This window comes from Berghia stephanieae, chromosome 5 (genome assembly GCF_034508935.2).
Source record: "Berghia stephanieae isolate SIO BIC M18660-M18661 chromosome 5, UCSD_Bste_1.3, whole genome shotgun sequence".
NCBI classification, from domain to species: Eukaryota; Metazoa; Mollusca; class Gastropoda; order Nudibranchia; family Aeolidiidae; genus Berghia; species Berghia stephanieae.
Window position 1 is genome coordinate 49,839,263 of NC_088364.1, and position 19,112 is coordinate 49,858,374.

A 19,112-nucleotide genomic window follows, 5' to 3' on the forward strand; every position below is an offset into this window, starting at 1 on the left:
AGGGCAAAAACCAATAACAAAGACCCGAGTAACGTCAACTTTATACTATCTATACAACAGTTGTGCGCAAAGACGGAATCACCTAATAGTCATCTATGGCGCTAACGGATCACTGCAACAATTAACAACAACAACAACTGTTACTACTACATTTACCATCAGGTACTGGTGATTGCCAAAGCGGTCCGAAATATCGATGTAGAGAGGACAAACTACAATATCGTAGCTAATTCCTAAATATATTTGCTCCAGTGTTGTTTTCAATCCTATGTCGAGCCTCTTAGTTTCACATTGGTATCATATCACTATTAAAACAAGATAGATAGATACGTTTTAGTAGAAAATCATTGTAATGTTGATTATTCTCATAAGATACTACTGATAATGATTTATTAGAGCCATGTCGTATCAATGCAGTTAAATAGTGCATGCATCTAAATATTAATATTATAAGAGATAAAAACGCAGTTTTACTCACAAAATCATTTCAAAGCACACAAATAGGAAACAGATGTAGATTCCAAGAGCACACTATCAAAGTACTTAGTTTGAGATCACCTAAATATCTCATCCTGACATTAAGCACAGGTCACAACTAAGAGGAACACACTCAAATGTTTACAAATCATATAGATAGAATGCGCTTGGCCAAGGAGTTCACAACATTGCCATCCGGAAGTATAACGAACCAACACACAAACTCTGTAACCATGAACTCTTATAGATAGTATGCAGATGACGTCACTCAGGCCTTTGTTATTGTTTTTGCCATCCGCGTTTGTGAGTTGTTCTCACTAAACTGTATTAACCAGACTATAAAAGTTCATGGTTACACAGAGTTTGTGTGTTGGTCCGTTATACTTCCGGATGGCAATGTTGTGAACTCCTTGGCCAAGCGCATTCTATCTATAGTCTGGTTAATACAGTTTAGTGAGAACAACTCACAAACGCGGATGGCAAAAACAATAACAAAGGCCTGAGTGACGTCATCTGCATACTATCTATATAATATGTAGACTCTATACAAAATAAAATACAGTGCATAACAGAGAGATGATTTACAAGGGAAAAAATATCATCTCCCAAAACAATAACTCTCAGCCAGGGCATCCAGCCAGGACCAGGACAAAACCAAGTAAGCTCATTCCAAGACAAAGACAGAAAGCAAATTGGAAAACAGATATAAGGGGATAGAAGACACTGTAAGTGCCACCCTTCCCACTATGGGAGGTCAGGAACTCCATCCAGTAATAATAATAATAATAATAATAATAATAATAATAATAATAATAATAATAATAATAATAATAGTAGTAGTAGTAGTAGTGTAGTAGTAGTAGTAGTAGTTGTAGAGTAGTAGTAGTAGTAGTAGTAGTAGTAGTAGTAGTAGTAGTAGTAGTAGTAGTAGTAGTAGTAGTAGTAGTAGTAATATATAATAATAGTAATAATAATAATAATAATAATAATAATAATAATAATAATGATAATAATAATAATAATAATAATAATAATAATAATAATAATAATAATAATAATAATAATAATAATAATAATAATATAATAATAATAATAATATGATAATAATCCCCCCCAAAAAAACAAAAAAAAAAAAAAAAACAAACAAACAAACAAAACAAAAAAACAAATTCAAAACATCCGCCAGCCAGATATAACGTAACAACACACAAAACTATGTGTCGCCTATAACGTTTATAATCTGATCTTATTGTTAGGATTTTAGTGAGGACTACTCATAAAAATGGCAGGCTAAACACAATACCAAAGAGCTGAGTCACGTCAAATTCCTTCCTTCTATAGATAGTATGCGCTTGGCTTAGAAGTTCACAACATTGCCATCCGGAAGTAGAATGGACCAACACACAAAACTATGTGTAACCATGAACTTTTATAGTCTGGTTAATACCGTTTAGTGAGAATCACTCACAAACGCGGATGGCAAAATATAATAACAAAGGCTTGAGTTACGTCATCTTCGTTCTATCTATAGATAGTGTGCGCTTGACTAAGAAACTTACAACATTGCCATCCGGAAATATAACGGACCAACATACAAAACCGTGTAATCATGATCTTTTATTGTTGGGTTAATACAGTTTAGTTAGAATTACTCATACACGTGGATCGCAACAAACAATAACAAAGACCTGAGTGACGTTGTTTTTTGCCATCCGCGTTTATGAGTAATGCTCACTGAATTGTATTAACTTGACTATAAACGTTCATAGTTACACATAGTTTTGTGTGTAGTCCGTTATACTTCCGGATGGCAATGTTGTGAACTTCTTGGCCAAGTGCATACTATCTATATTCGTACCTTTCTATGTGCTCGAGATCACTGGTCACATTGCAAAATGTGCTCAAAGTGACCAACATAGTGAAAAGTGTTCACAGCTTTTAAAATATCAAACATCACGATTGGTCATTTCGTTCAGCTTGACACATGGGTATGTTTACAGCTTTAATAAACAATGAGTTTACATTTGTTAAGAAATATCCAATCGTTGGACATGGACAAATCATGTGATCGATGACTTGGTTGGAATAAAGATCGTTCCCATAGGGAATGAGATTAGCGGAAGAGTAGAGTCCCTTGATTGGACGTCACCGGTGGAGAAGTTAATTGTAAAGAAACCAACTACAAACCAAGCGCTCCAAATACAAAATTTATTATTCATATTTCTGTACAAAAACGCATAACGTTGATTATGATATGCATTTTTGTACAGAAATATGAATATGTTTTTTTTTATTTGGAGCGCTTGGCTTGTAGATGGTTTGTTTACAAATAACTTCACCTCCGGTGACGTCCAATCAAGGGACGCTACTCTTCCGCTAATCTCATTCCCTATTGGACCAGTTGTTTCCTTGATCACTGCTTTCTTAAGACAACTGACGAGGCGGTGTACAATCCTAAAAATGAAGTCACGATACAAGTCCCAGAATCAGGCTATAGTTAGAACGAAGTTGATGTCACTCAGGTCTTTGTTATTGTTTTTTGCCATCTACGTTTATGAATAATTCTCACTAAACTGTTTTAAAAGTTTAAGGTTAGAAATAGTTTTGTTTGTGGGTCCGTTATACTTCCGGATGGCAATTTTGTTAGTTTCTTAGCCAAGCGCACACTATCTATAATTAATATAATGAGAGCCAAGCTCAGGGAGACTATGAGGGACGGGAAGTAATCCAGTTTATTCATTTTAAACACGACAATGTCAGTCATGCAATTGGGTTATCTCCCCATATGAAAATGATGTGGACATAATATGTGACCCACTATCTCAATACGAAATTAAGTCGGAATGAATGTGATGCCGAAAATTGAACTCATAGCCAAAGATTTAAGACTTGTTTTGAGTTTATATGTTTTATTGAGGAGAATGAATTTAGAATTTTCGAACGACAAAACGAACATTTCATATTTTTTAATCTGTTCAGTTTTAATTTAACTTTTTAACATCTTATTCATCTCGACATAATACCGTTTTGAGACGGCGGTTCACATATGTGACCTAACGTCTCAATATTGTATTGATCCCGTATGATTTAAATTTTAAATATGAATTCATATTCCAAAAAAGGGACAAAGATTACGTTTTTTTACTATGTTATTGAGGAGATTGAATATGATTTCAAAGCTGGGGACAAACAAAAACATTCTTTATTTACGACCATTTTGACTTTAGAATCCTTTTTTAAAAATCTGGCATCTGTGACATAATACCGCTTTGAGGTGATGGGCCGCTTATTATGACCAATCTAAAAATCGTGTTAAATCAGATTGGACCGACTGCTTAAAATCATTTTGAGAATCTAAACTGACAGAACTTCACAAGAGCGAATTTTGTTTATAGTCTATAGATAGAATTCAGAAAATTTGTGGAGCGGGCACTTGTATCATTTGCTCGTTAACAGACGCTTAGATAACCACAGAGGATTTAATATCTATGGTATGTGTCCTAGTAAAATACCCACTGTTCTACCGCTTGATCAATGGAATCAATAGAGAAACAAAAAACGATGTGTAAACTTAGACGATCATAATCTGTCTCTGTCCGAAATTTTTTTTGTAATATCGCCTAACAGGCCTCATGTCTCGTTCTAAATGTTAAGTGTTGGCTAGGGACCCCTTGTAAAGCACTTTGAGCACGTTTAGTGGATATTAGCCGATATAAAAGCTCAAGTTTGTTATTTTAAAAAACGATTTATTCCTTGTTGTTGACATTTTTTGTTTGGGTTTCCATTATGTATGGAGATATAAAGGTCATAATTGTCTGATAACCCAATATCTTTATTTTTCTAGTTGTCATTAGTTAAGTAATAAATGGTCAAAAAGACGCTTACATCCACGATCCATTCATAACTTCCGACACTAAGGCACACTGTCAAAGAATTATTTCTTGTTGACAACCTTTTTTAAAAAAAAAAAAAAAAAAAAAAAACATTAAAAAAAATAATTATAAACTTGAACATTTATATAGATCAATATCCACTAAACATGCTCATAGCGCTTTACCAACAGCCAGCACTGAACATGTACGACGAGACATGACGCCTGTTAGGCGATATTACATTTTTTTCCGATGAGAAGACACTGTCAACGGAAATGTATTAATTTTACACCTAAGTACGGTGAGAGAATGTGAATAAAGAGCCTTTTCTAAGGACTAAACTATGTGCCATTCAGGGCAGGTCTCGAACTCTGGGCCTTCTGATCCGAAAGTGAGAGTCATACCATTACACTAGACAGCATAGCCGCACATTATGCCATTTCAATAAATCATGGTGCACCAAAAGTAATGTATTGGATAACCAAAAACTTTTATGGCCTCATTGTTGTTATGGACATATTGGAGACCAACACACAATTATATTATACTACAGTAATATTTAAACAAGCACATAATAGGGCGAAACAGTTCTAACATCATACTTCTACTCTTCCGGTTCCAATGCTCCTTGGTATCGTGTATGTAACAAGTCCTTTAAATAATAAAGAGGTTACATATTATTCAATAATAAGTTGGCATCACTATTTTAGTAGGATTGTATAATATGTATATAGGATGTATGAATGGACAATCTTTATTGACGACCAGCATATAGTAAAATTAGAAAATAAGAAGTCATCACTCTGACACCAGAAGGACAATTGGATTCAATAATAGTCTGATGTCACGTCCGCTAGCAACGAGCAGCTTGGTTCTAATCAAAGAAAATCAGTACTTTTTATTCTTTATGCTGGCTAGAACCTTTTCACATGTCATGTGACCAGAATGTATAAAAGTCAAAATATGATCAGATTTAGAATTTTTTTTCTCTGGATACACTTTTATGCTCGTCGGAGAAGTATTTCATAAGGGCGACATTACGAGAGAAGTGACGTCATAACTGTTGAAGCCTATTATGCATCTTGGAACCCGTTTTTTTTTTTACATTACACTTTTGGTCCCTTTTGTTTTCGGTTGTCTGACAGAATAAAATGATATTTATCTCTTTTTGAACTGATACGAAAATGTCCACCTTTTGAAGGAAAAAATATGGGTTTACTTCAGTTTGTTGATTGGCATTTTAGTAGGACAACTATCAGCTTCCATTGTGTCGATTTTGCAGTCTTCTATTTCTTCATATTTCTGTAATGTATGGAATGGGAATAATAGAAATACATTAGTCATAAAATAATGGTAAAAATGTGTGACCCATCATCTCAAAGCAGTATTACGATAGAGCGGTTGGCTCCTAAAAAGGAATTTATCATAAAAACAATAATTTGGGTTAAGATGGTATGACTTATTGGGAGAATTGATATCATGATTAAATCTAACTCGGAAAAGCCCAAATTTCACAATTCTTGTCATAATATTAACTTTAAAATGCCTTCCTCCCACATGTTTTACCCCAAATAATAACGTTTGAGACAGTGGGTCATACTTTGTAGTTTTTAAAAAAAAATTTACACTGGTTTTACAAGCCAAAGTCATTTTTAAAATTAACCATTTAACTGCCTTACTCAAGAAAAACGCGCATTTTAAAAACATTTGGCCAGAAAACTCGTCCTTCCCATATCGATCGATTTAAATCACCTTCGTCTTGGCAAAAAATCTCAAAACCGGGACTTCCTTGAAGTGTTCTCAAAGAAAAGCAGTGAAATAGTATGTGGCATGTCACCATGTCTTTTCCTATGCTTCGTCAGAAGGAATATTGCTGATGACATCGACGGCGACGATAATAATAATAGCAACATAGATATTAACAGTGATGTTGATCATAATGATGATAATCATGATAATAATGATAATAATAATGATAATGATAATGATAATAATAATAATAATAATAATAATAATAATAATAATATTAATAATAATAATAATATTAATAATAATAATAATAATGATAATAATAATAATAATAAATAATAATAATAATATAATAATAATAATAATAATAAATAATAATAAATAATAATAATAATAATAATATAATAATAATAATAATAATAATAATAATAATAATAATAATAATAATAATAATGATGATAATAATAATATAATAATAATAATAATAAAATAATAATAATAATATATAATAATAATAATAATAATAATAATATGATATGATAGTATATGATGATGATGAATGAATAATATATTATAATAATAAATATAATATATAATAAAATAATAATGATGATGAATTAATAATAACTAATAATAATAATAATAGTATAAAGTATACATGATAATATGATGATGATGAAAGGTATGATGGTGATGATGATGATGATGATGATGATGATGATGATGACGATGACGATGATTGTGGTGGCTGTGGTGGCGGTGAAATTGGTAGTGGTGGTGGTAGTAATCAATGGTACCGCGCCTCTCATGGAAAACAATATGCAAAAAAAAAAAAAAAAAGACATCCCAAAGATTTGAGGCTTAAGATACCAAAGTAATTAACAAATGCATTTAATCAATTCAAAAGAACACTAAAGAACATTTTCCTTAAGATGTTTCAGATCATAATGTCTAATTAACTCTCTCCTTACCGACCATATTCATGATTTTTCCAGAAATGTTATACCTACCCAACACAGAACTTGACTTTATACACTCAAATTCATTCGAATTACGTACACACTAGACATGCATACTTTGTGCAGCAAAACAAGCTTTATAAAACAAAGATTTTTCATAAATTATTGTAATGTACAGAACAAATGTGACGATTTTACTGTAGTTGGTAAGAAGAGGGTTAAATGACTGGCCTACATGCATACCTCTTGATGACTGATGCCACAACGTAAAACTTCTTTCCATTTGTCAGGCAAACACGACAGGAATTTATCTACAACAGGACATATCAGCTTGGAATCTAATGTATTTGGACGTGTATAACCTGGTTTAAAAAGAAATGACATACCGACGACTATCAAAAATATTAAAATTCGTAATTTTTAGGACATATATATTGTAGTCGGAATAGTTCACTTTGCTTTGTTTTTGTTTTAAAGGGTGTTAGTCGCTTGCAACACATTTAGGTCATATCAGCGCCATTAAAAAGAAAGAAAATTGGATAGTAAAAATATTCTAGAATTACAATTAAAAGGAGTTGAAGAAAAAGTAAGGCAAAGAGTAATTGGTTCAAATAGGGAAAAGATGTAGATTCCTAGGGCACAACATTAATGTACTTAGTTTGAGATCACTTAAAAGTCTCACCCAGACACCAGCACAAATCCCCACTAAGAGGCATACACTCAATTGATTACATTATGCATTCAAAATAACAAATATAACAATATATAACATACAGAGGATTTACAAGGAAAAAAATATCATCTCCCAAAATAATAACAATGCATTTGATTGACTGTTTCCGTCCCAGCGAAGCACTACAGTCATGGCCAAGACAAAAATTAGTAATCTCATTCCAAGACAAAGACAGAAAGCAAATTGGAAAACAGATATAAGGGGATAGAAGACACAGTCAATGCCACCCTATCTTACCAGATAGTTAACTTTAAAAATCAACAACTCACTCATTTTCTTTTTTTTTTATTACAAGGATTCAACTTTGGGCAGCCACATCGGACTTGAACCAAGGAGTTAATGGTTAGGGGTTGAGTGCCATACAACAAGGCCACATAAGATCAACTGAATATATTTAACTCCTTTAACTCTTGTTGAAAAGAACGTTTGGTGCCATAACTCATACTACTACTACTCCTACTACTATTACTACTAGTACTACTACTACTACTACTACTACTACTACTACTACTACTACTACTACTACTACTACTACTACTACTACTACTACTACACACACACTACACACCACTACTACTACTACTACTACTACTACTACTACTACTACTACTACTACTACTACCACTACTACTACTACTACTAATACTGCTACTACTACTACACCACTAATGATAATAATAATAATAATAATAATAATAATAATAATAATAATAATGATAATAATTAATAATAATGATAATAATAACAACAACAACAACAACAACAACAATAATAATAATAATAATAATAATAATAATAATAATAATAATAATAATAATAATAATAATAATAATAACAACAATAAATAACACCTCTTGAGCGCTTTCCATGAAATATCTCAATACCCTTTACCAATTATGTTGGAAGGCAAAATTGCTATTTTATAATATCAGTTGTAATGATTACTATGGAGCTTTTGTCCGTTATTCAATAGTTTCAATAGTTTCAAAAGTATATTTTTAGGCAATTGCCAATATAACTCATATAAGAATATAATGTTTTCATCAACAAATCAAGTAAGTAAAATCCACAAGAAAGCAAGGCAAACACTGATAATAATGATGATGATGATGATAATAATAATAATAATAATAATAATAATAATAATAATAATAATAATAATAATAATAATAATAATAATAATAATAATAATAATAATAATAATAATAATAATAATAATAATATAATAATAATAAAAATAATAATAATATAATATATAATAATAATAATAATAATATAATAATAATAATAATAATAATAATAATAATAATAATAATAATAATAATAATAATAAATAATAATAATAATAATAATAATAATAATAATAATAATTTAATATGTTATAAGATAATTCAACATTTAAATACCATTGGGAGCAGCATCGATTACCTGTTAGAAAACTGACACAGAGTCCGATGCCTTGAACTAAAATCGTGGCCACAAATGTGTAATACATGTACGACATCCGATACAAGTCCATGAAGGGATCCCTGTGAACAAGAGAACAAAAAAAAAAGAACTGAGAGAATTGATTACTGAAAGGCTGTTTTACAATATAAGTAAAAATTCTTGACGTCACGCATTCTACTCTTCCGGTTCCAAACTTATTGGAAGTGAATATATAGTCAAACCTTCGGATGACTAGTAATGAAAAGGTTACATATTGAATGATATGGTGGCATAACTATTATACTAGCAGGATGTATTGGCAGATTCTTAAAATGACGGGACGTAAAAGAGCGATTATGGACGATCTTTTTTGAAGACAAGCATGCATTTAAATTAGATAATAAGATCCCATCATTCTGACAGCAGAAGATAAATTACACAAAGTATGAATCCAGTTCTCCAGAATAGCGATTTTTAACTTCCAATAGCGATTAAAAACCAGTTTTTATACATCACATTTGTTCCCTGTTATTTGATAGTAATTAATTCTATAAATTACACAAAGTATGAATCCAGTTCTCCAGAATAGCGATTTTTAACTTCCAATGGCATTAGAACCAGTTTTTTTTATTACATCACACATTTGTTCCCTGTTATTTGATAGTAATTAATTCTTTTTTACACGAAATTCAAGAATGTAACGACCAGTTCTAGACATAGTTCCAAAAAACTAAGTCAAACGATTAAAATGTTTGGCCCACATCACAAAGATATCATACTTTGGAATGCAAGTTGTCTGTTAACTCCATAAATATAAATTTATTCTAAAATATTATCAAAGTCACTTAAAAGATAAACAATGATAAGTTTGAAAGAAAATTAGACAAGTAGGTCGATACTAGACGATACATGAGTATTGGAATATTAGAGCCTTTAGCAAATGAAAACAAACATGGTCGGTAGGGAGTAAATGAGAACAAACAAAAGTCACCAACGGCACGCCGGAATCAAGTCAGTCCAGACACCGAGTTTCCTCACCAACCAATTGATGCTATGCGTTTATGTAAAATATTCACAACACCCGCCATCCGGATATAATGTACCAACAAGCGCAGCTATGTGAACCCTTTAACGTTTATAGTTTGATTGGTAGAATTTAGATACAATAACTCAGATACAATAGTTTTGTTGGTTAATTTAATATGACCATATCAGGAATATATTTTGGCAGTAGTCGAAAGCAAAAATGTTTAAGCATCGGATATGCTACACTAGCTTAAAATTCTGTTGTTGTTTTTTTTTCTCTCTCAGAAACTGGCCAGTAATTATGTTTTATGGGACAAAGGCTCAAGGCCATCATCTGGATTAGTTGAAGAGGATGATTTTTTTCCAGGAGGTCAGACGATTATTTCAAATGGAATAAATTCCGAACTCATCAACACAAATAATTCCTGACCTCGTATCACCAAGGATCAAGTTATCAATAAGTCGCCAGACATTAATCTCAATGAGGTTAGACGACTTGAAATCAACATAATATGTCACATCACACAAAAATTGAACATACGAGGGACAAAGACGAATCATGCGCGAAGTTACAAACATCATTGTCTAAACAGATTTCCAGAAAATCGAAATTTATTTTGAGGTAATCAATCAACTGTTTCTCTCTTCGTGAAATGATAATATTTGCTTTGCGTCGGGTAAAAATAGAGCATTAACAATGTTTGCTGTTATCTTATAATATCGATGTAAAATAGTCATGAGCTTCACCTACAAATTTGAGCTGATTTAAATATGAAACAAAACTATGCAACTAAGTCACCCACTTGTCATCATCGTATATTGAAGCTTTCACGGTTGATGTATGGAGAGAAGGGGCGGGTATGGTGGGCCTTGCAGAAAAGTTACAACCTGAGACAGACAGTGGCGATTTTGGCGTTTTCAGGTCATGGACTAGAGCGGCTATACCAATCCAAGACATATATCCAAAAGAGACCAGCATACCAACAAGGGCGCCCTGTACGGAGAGTTGACTATGTCATGAATTCTCGTAGATTTGAGCTTTAAATTTACTGGTTTCATTTATAGAAGAGTAGTAGTTCTCACAAAGGAGACATGTGTATTTTGATGAAAGTAAAACAGAATTATTATTATTATTATTATTATTATTATTATTATTATTATTATTATTACTATTATTATTATTATTATTATTATTATTATTATTATTATTATTATTATTATTATTATTATTTTATGTTCGGGATCGTGTGTTTATTTTGATAAACCGAAACACTGACTAAATAAAGATATTGCTTTAAAAATACTTAACAGGTGACTTGCATTTTATCAAAGACATAATACAACAAAAACTTTGTGTTTTAGTTTTTGTACTTGTCTGAAAACAGTTTTTTGACAATTGACTCACAGTTTTATTTGCCCACGGGAAAAACATGCCAAGAGTTAAAATTCCAATCACAGGCCCAATTAGCAATCCAGAAAGTGCGTAGATGCCCTGTTTGAAAGAGTGAAATAATGAAATTACAATATTGGTTTTAGGAATGGCCCCCATAACTATGGAAGTAAAGCCATAACTCCTGCATGGAGCCGGAGTTTATCCTGGTTTTTATAGCGTGAAACGGACAATAACAATTGCTTGCTACTATTGGATAAGACGTTAGTCTATCACAAAGTACTTTCCAGTAGATCTAACAGACCCATCGACCCAAACACTGCTGAGTGGACAAGGGGATCAGAAAAAAATATCATGATCTATCTCGGTCTTTGATTGGGAATGCTCTACCAACTGAGTTATCCGATCTCCAGAATTTGTAATCGGGAAATTAAATACTTTTATGATGAATGCGCTTAAATTTTACATGAAAAAAATGGCCAGCCGAATTTCTAAGTCGTCAAAAGAAGAATTCGTGCTTAAGAGTTTAATACAAAAAAAGGGGAACAACGTTCTGATATACATTCAGAATTGGTAAATGTTTATGGAAATGTTTAAAACCAGTTAACTGACGTACCTTGGAAAAACGGGTATTTAAAACTTGACCAGAAAACTCGTCTTTCAAATATCGATTGATTTAAATGACCCTAATCTTGGTAAAAACTCTCAAACCTGTGACCTCGCAATATCTCATGTAAAATCTATTATTTCAGTATTGCTCTAAATGTTTCCTTTTTATTTGAAGAAAAAGATCACCTGTAAAACAGATCCAAGATGGGATACTCCAAAGGCCACAGCTATCGTCAGAACACCGTAGAAAAAAACTGAAAAAATATTATAGATAAATATATTGGACCCAACGCTTCGAATCAATATAATATATAAGTGAACCAGATTAAGAAAATCCATGTTGAACTATCTCTAAACATTGAAAAATATCAGTTTACGAAAGTACACAACTCTTCTCTTTACCGGTTATTAATTTGTGATTTAGACGTAAATTTAATTGTAAGTATTTGGTTCACATCCAAATGAGATGGCTGGTCACCTAACTCATCCACAGAGACCAATTCTAGAGTCTGTTTCATGGAAAGAAGGATATAACCCAGGCGTCAGTCGTAGTGCAGCGCCGCAAAGTGAGCTCTACGGGAGAGAAAGTGATTAAGTTTCTGAAAATATAATCTAATGGTCAAAATATAAACTTGAGTTATGTTTAGATTTTCTATTGATGAAAAGTAAGCGAGCTAACATACAGCTCAATAATAGCCGCTAAAGCCAACAGCAAATCTTGTCAGTGATAATTTTTTAAAAAATGCCTGCGAGGCGCTATTGCAATTAGATTCTATTTCGATATAGATCATGTTGCTACTAGTGTCACAGTAAAGGTTGTTCACAATTATCTTATTAAATTTTATTTTATTAAGAACTGAATTCATCTCACTCCAGTTATATTTCGGTAGGCTTAGATAAACTTTACCTTCTAATATTAGATCGTCTTTCCTTTTATAGCCTTCCCTCGAATTAATTTCTAATTAGTGAATACTTTTCGTTCTACATTCTGTCACGTAGCCATTTATTATAAAAGCTGATAGGTCTAATATTCTACACTCACTTTCTCTCCACAATCTATGCCGGACGGCCAGTCACTCTATTCCTATATATATACTGGAAGATTTTTATCTTTTGGGACTTTGTAGATATTATATCTACACCATTAAGACGCCGGAGCTTTTAACTTTGTATAATCTTCAAGGATCAAACCCAAGCCCGCTGTCAAAGGACTACACAATAACTTCTTACCAATTGCCTGGAAGTGGAATTTTACGAGTCCGATCCTGTTATCAGAGGAATAGATCATCCAAGCCCATCAACTGCCTGGAAACGTAAACTTATGAACCTGACATATTATCATAAGTTACGTAAAATATTCATATCTCTATTTGTAACTGCCACGATCACTGTTTATCTCTTTTAATTAAATTTCATCATTATTTTTATTTCATTGTAAACAAATCGTTAATTGTTTTTCATTTATAGTAACTAGTAAATTCTGGGGCCTCATTCTACATATATCTTTATGCATAGTCGAGTAGCTCTTTACTCACTTGAGACCATGACACTAGCAAGTAATCCATTTTACACATGAGTAAAGTGAGAAAATTTAAGTAAAGTGCCTGTTTCAAGGTATTGCTCTCTCTTCCTCCTCATTCTCCTTCTTCTTTATTTGTCTCCTCCCCTCATTTTTTTTCTCTACACTATTACCACGACCACAACTACTACTACTACTACTACTACTACTACTACTACTACTACTACTACTACTACTACTACTACTACTACTACTACTACTACTACTACTACCACTACCACCACTACCTTTCTTTGAATACAACAGTGATAATGACTTTCTTAGCGGCAGCATAAAGGAAGTGAGCCTTATGATCTTTTATTGAATATCATTATTTATTTATCACTTGATTCGACTTACCTAGCCCTTTAGATAACATAGTAGTCTTAAAATCGTCAAGTTTATGGAGGCATGTTGGCTCCAGCAAGTCAAGTAGCGTCACGGTCGCCACGGCGCTGAAACCAGACGACAAGGAGCTGGAACAATTATAATCATATTATAATCCTATATCATACTACATCGTATCAGTATTGGACCTTTAAATGGACTAAGTGTTCTTTAAGTGCCCCTAAAACATAAGTAACAATATATTGTATTTTACACATTTCATATTTATTTGAGATAAAAATATAATATAAAAGGGAGAAAAAAGATAAAAGCATATAGAAAATAAAAAAGTAATTAAAAAAACAACACATAGTAATTAAAAAACAATATATTTGTTCTTATTGACATATTATGCTCAGACTTATGTGTATTTTAAAACAAAAAACGTGTTCCCTATCAAGGGCATTTTCAAATTCGTTAATACCAGTCATACCGCAAAAACAGACATGGAAGAAGGCCACGGCTTACGATTTACCTCAAACTTCCACTGACAATGCACGACACGAATATTCCTGGAATTCCCGGATAGTCTCCTAGGATGTCCATGACGTATAATGGCAATAGCTTTGGAAATGAAACAAACGTCAGCCATCAGGTCAAACGGAAAACATAAGATAAAATTTGGGTACTTGAGCTTTTATATAGCGCAATATCTAATAACGTACTCAACGCGGTTTACAAAAGGGCCCCTGATGACCAACAGCAACACGTAACCTGTAGCACGAGACATGACGCCTGTTAAGCGATATTTCCATTTATTTCCCGACAGAGACCACGCTGTTAACGGCCAGGTACTCACTGTACACCTGAATACGGTGAGAGATTCTGAGTAAAGAGCCTTTTTTCAAGGATTCAACTATGCGCCGAGTGAGGCTTGAACCTTCCGATACGAAATATGTGCATGGAACAGTGTCAGACAAAGAAGAAAGAAAAAGAAAAGAGTAAAGCAGAAAATCAGCCGGCTTGTCACGAAAGGGTGAATTGATTTTTGGGCTAATTTTGGTATGTATTATTCATTCTTCTTTGTCTGGCACTTTCCTCGAAGTATTTTTTTCTTCTTGTATTTGTGCTTTGTCTGGCATTGTTTCATACTCACCATTTCAGATATTTATATCCAAATATAGGGAAAATAAGGTTTACAAAGTTTAAGATACAAAAATGTATTCTTCTCAATAAAGGCACTTATTTTAACTCATATCTTATCATCTGAGCTTAAACTTCAGTTTAAAACAGACGTCCCACCTCGAGTTAATACCGTTTTGAAAAGATTGGTCAACAACTTATAACCTTTGATCATGATAAACTTTATACACGTTTACATTCGCTTCCACTTTTTACCATCGGGGTCTGAAGCCAAGACATTTCCGCTGTGTCACCCTGGCCCAAGACAATTCATTGGATTTGGTGATTGGTATTCTGCGACACCAGCCATTTTCCACATTAAAAATAGGACCCATCGTCTCAAAGCGGTATGCTATTGTGGTGGCATATGTGCTGAAAATCGAATGTATAGATTTGTTAAAGAAAAAATAAAAATTACACACATCCGCCACGGAATCATAAGATCCCGTCTCCTAGGTACTCCATGAAGGAATATATATATATATATATATATATATATATATATATATATATATATATAATCCATCAAAAAGTATGTCTGATGTCAACAGGAGTCATCCATGTTGTTCAAATGAGCAAATTGGGGGTCAATAATCTTGCCCCCAAAAAAAAGAAAAAACGAAAGTGCCTGAAGCTGGGCTCGAACCCGGGACCTTCCACTTCGATAGATAGATAGGGTTTTTAATTTTTTTCGATATGGTGTGGAATTCATACAGTTTGTTACAAACATAGAATGCTCAAAGTTTGTATTCTTACCATCAAAATGTAAATCCCGACATAACACCGTTTTGAGACGATAGGTTACAAAATTTGATAAAAGAGATAAAAACCATCAAGCCATCTGTCAGGATTCATGGTGAATGTTATCTGTCAATTATTTTCATCAGTTTTGCCGTATTCCGGAAAACCCCATATTTAAAAATTTGGCCAGAAAACTCGTCCTTCAAATATCGATCGATTTAAATAACCCTCGTCTTGGCAAAAACTCTGAAACCTGGGACTTCGCTTCATTTGCCAAAATGAGGGTTATTTAAAACGATCAATATTTGAAGGACGAATTTTCTGGCCAAATTTTTAAATATGGGTTATTCCAGAGTACGGTAGAGTTTATATTTGCTAAAGTGTGAAAACAGACACTAGATAAAGCAATAGAGAAAAGAAGGAACAAAACGCGATGACAAATATCGACAGACTTTCCAACCTGGTCTGTCTTTTCAATGAGTCCAAGAGCAATTGGATAGCAATCCTTGTAGAAAGCAAACATGATAACGCCAACCATACAACACATGCTTGTGATTAGGATGATGCACGGCAAGTTAATCAATAAGGCCCTGATGACAAATGAGAAGATTCATTATATAATATGTATTTTGTTGTGGGAATGTAATATAATGATAATGATGCTGCGGCTACTGCTGCTGCTGCTGCTGTTATTACATAACATGGAGAAGAGAATAGCAAAATAGGTTTTCATTGTTCCTTATAGTTCTGAGAAAAAATGCTTTTGAAATATACCTCATTCATTAAAAGACAAAACGGCTACATCGTAACTTATTCATGCTAAAGCGGAAAGATTATTAAATATGTCAATGCTTTTTTTTAATCATTTACTCAATTTTCAATAATTTTGCAGAAGATTAAGTCAAAATAAAGACTATTGGTTATGCATTAAATGTTTTCATTTTTTCAATATTACCTTCGATTTACTTACAATTGAGCTTTTTTAATGGTTGGACAGCTGAGGCATTGTTGAACCTGGGACTGACTTAATCCATACACATATAACCAGAGAAAAGCGCCTCCTAACACCATAGACCAAACAGAATGGCGTGTCCTCGGGTCAAAGCTGTAGCTGGAAAAACGTCATGATACGAGTACATTATTTAACCAGTTAAGTGTCGTAGTCTGGATAAACTTGTATTTAAAAACTTCCGCGAAGTTTAAGGTTTGGGAGATTTGCCAAGATGTGGGTCATTTAGATCGATCCATATTTGAAGGACGTGTTTTCTGACCAAATTTTTAAATATGCGTTTTTCAGAGTACGACAGTTAACAGGATAAAGATTGCTTTCTATGATACATTGATGTGACCAAACACCTCAATCTGGTATAACCTTTGGATGAAAAAGTTATCAAAAAATGAAGTCAATGTTGAAATTATTAGAAATATGAGTTTTTAGTATTTTGTTACTTGTTAAAAATTAATGTGTTACGTGCCAACCGGCAGCTGTGTTGTATGTACTCTCACAATTTAAAATAATTTTACTGGATTTTGTTTATTTACGATTTTTGGAATTTTAAATCTGTGTAAGCACATGGTTCAAACAATACATCAGAAGAAAATAGACATGGATATAAATCCTGGAGGTCACTACAAAAATAAAATTGACTACATTATACTCCAAAGATTCAAGTACTGTATTAAAACAGCAAAAATCATTCCTGGCGCAGATTGCAACAGCAATGATTGACCTATAAAATGTGGTATTAGATTAAAGCTTCTTATCAAAACGACAAATTGATATACTAAGACAAGATGCGCCAACCGTGGAAAAAATATAAAGATGCCGTGAAACAAAAGCTGGAAGACCTGACACCAACAGAAGATATTGCCATGCAATATATAGAATATCTTTACGCAGACAATGACAGGGACACGGCCTCCAGAGACTTGCCAGAAAACGGTAGTGGTACAACAATAATAAGAGATGAACTAGAGGCGGCTTGCAAAGAAATGAAGAAAGGAAAAGACAATGGACAAGATAACATTTCAGTTGAGCTTTTGGATGCACTGGGCGATTTAGGAATAGACATACTGACAAAAGTTTTAAATTTGTTCTACAACAAAGGCATCGTACCAAATGAGCCGAGACAGTGTCCGTTCCTCTGCTGGTAGAGACGATTCTAAATTCATCAACTCGGTAAAATAATATGATATGATATGATATGATATGATATGATATGAAATGATAGAATGTGATATGATAGGATATGATATTATATGATATGATCTGATATGACATGATATGATATTAATATGGTATGTATGATATGGTATGATATGGTATAATATGGTATGATATGATATGATATGATACAGCATTTATGAAATGATATGATACAATAGGATAAGATATGATTATGGCATGATATGATATGGTATGATATGATAATATATGATATGATATGATATGATATGATATGATATGATTAGAAATGATATGATGTGATATGATATGGTTTGATATGATATGATACAATATTTTATTTTGTTAAAAACATGAAAACATATTTTCTAGTATCTCAGTTATGTGAAAGACAAGATGCAAACTCCAACAAAAACGTAACAACTCTTACTCATCAAAAACAACGCGTCCTCTGTCACTAGCAATCTCCCATGCCTTGTCAAAGCCCCCCTCCAGTATAGATAGAATGCGCTTGGCCAAGGAGTTCACAACATTGCCATCCGGAAGTATAATGGACCAACACGCAAACTGTGTGTAACCATGAACTTTTATATTCTGGTTAATACAGTTTAGTGAGAACAACTCACAAACGCGGATGGCAAAAACAATAACAAAGGCCTGAGTGACGTCATCTGCATACTATCTATAGAACCTTTAATTAAGACCGCCAGCAGCCCTATCACAATCACAGCCGCCTGGAACGTATCTGTCCACAACACTGCTTTCATGCCACCCTTTGGACAAGATGTAAAGAGGAAAGAACACATTCGATATAAAATTTTATGCCACAGTCACATTTGTGGCTAGTTGATGATTGTTATCTACACACCATAATGA

General features: G+C 32.9%; 2 protein-coding genes across 2 annotated transcripts in view; both read right to left on the reverse strand.

Annotated features, from left to right (window-relative positions):
• LOC144973114 (sodium-coupled monocarboxylate transporter 2-like) overlaps positions 1-558 on the reverse strand; it is a 173,114-nt gene extending 172,556 nt beyond the window's left edge. Inside the window, exon 1 of the mRNA XM_078915160.1 lies at positions 479-558. The gene's annotated coding sequence lies outside the window, so the exon portion shown is untranslated. The remainder of the gene's footprint in view (positions 1-478) is intronic.
• Positions 559-4,923: 4,365 nt separating this feature from the next.
• Positions 4,924-18,998, reverse strand: LOC144974150 (sodium-coupled monocarboxylate transporter 2-like). The gene is made up of 11 exons (XM_078917058.1): positions 18,667-18,998; positions 17,022-17,162; positions 16,512-16,641; positions 14,664-14,752; positions 14,162-14,277; positions 12,430-12,497; positions 11,650-11,736; positions 11,048-11,238; positions 9,219-9,319; positions 7,301-7,419; positions 4,924-5,651 (listed from the first exon to the last, which is right to left on the reverse strand). The coding sequence occupies exons 2-11, from the start codon at positions 17,120-17,122 to the stop codon at positions 5,565-5,567; spliced, it is 1,089 nt and encodes a 362-aa protein (XP_078773184.1). The 5' UTR covers positions 17,123-17,162; positions 18,667-18,998; the 3' UTR covers positions 4,924-5,564.
• Between the last annotated feature and the right edge of the window lie 114 nt (positions 18,999-19,112).

Excerpts from the sequence above, each read along its gene's own strand:
- LOC144974150 (XM_078917058.1), bottom strand. The coding sequence starts at position 17,122 with ATGGTGTTAGGAGGCGCTTTTCTCTGGTTATATGTGTATGGATTAAGT. Across the intron at positions 16,642-17,021 it reads ACCATTAAAAAAGCTCAATT|GGCCTTATTGATTAACTTGC; the intron begins GTAAGTAAATCG and ends ATTTGTCATCAG. Across the intron at positions 7,420-9,218 it reads CTGTGTCAGTTTTCTAACAG|GTTATACACGTCCAAATACA; the intron begins GTAATCGATGCT and ends TTTTTAAACCAG.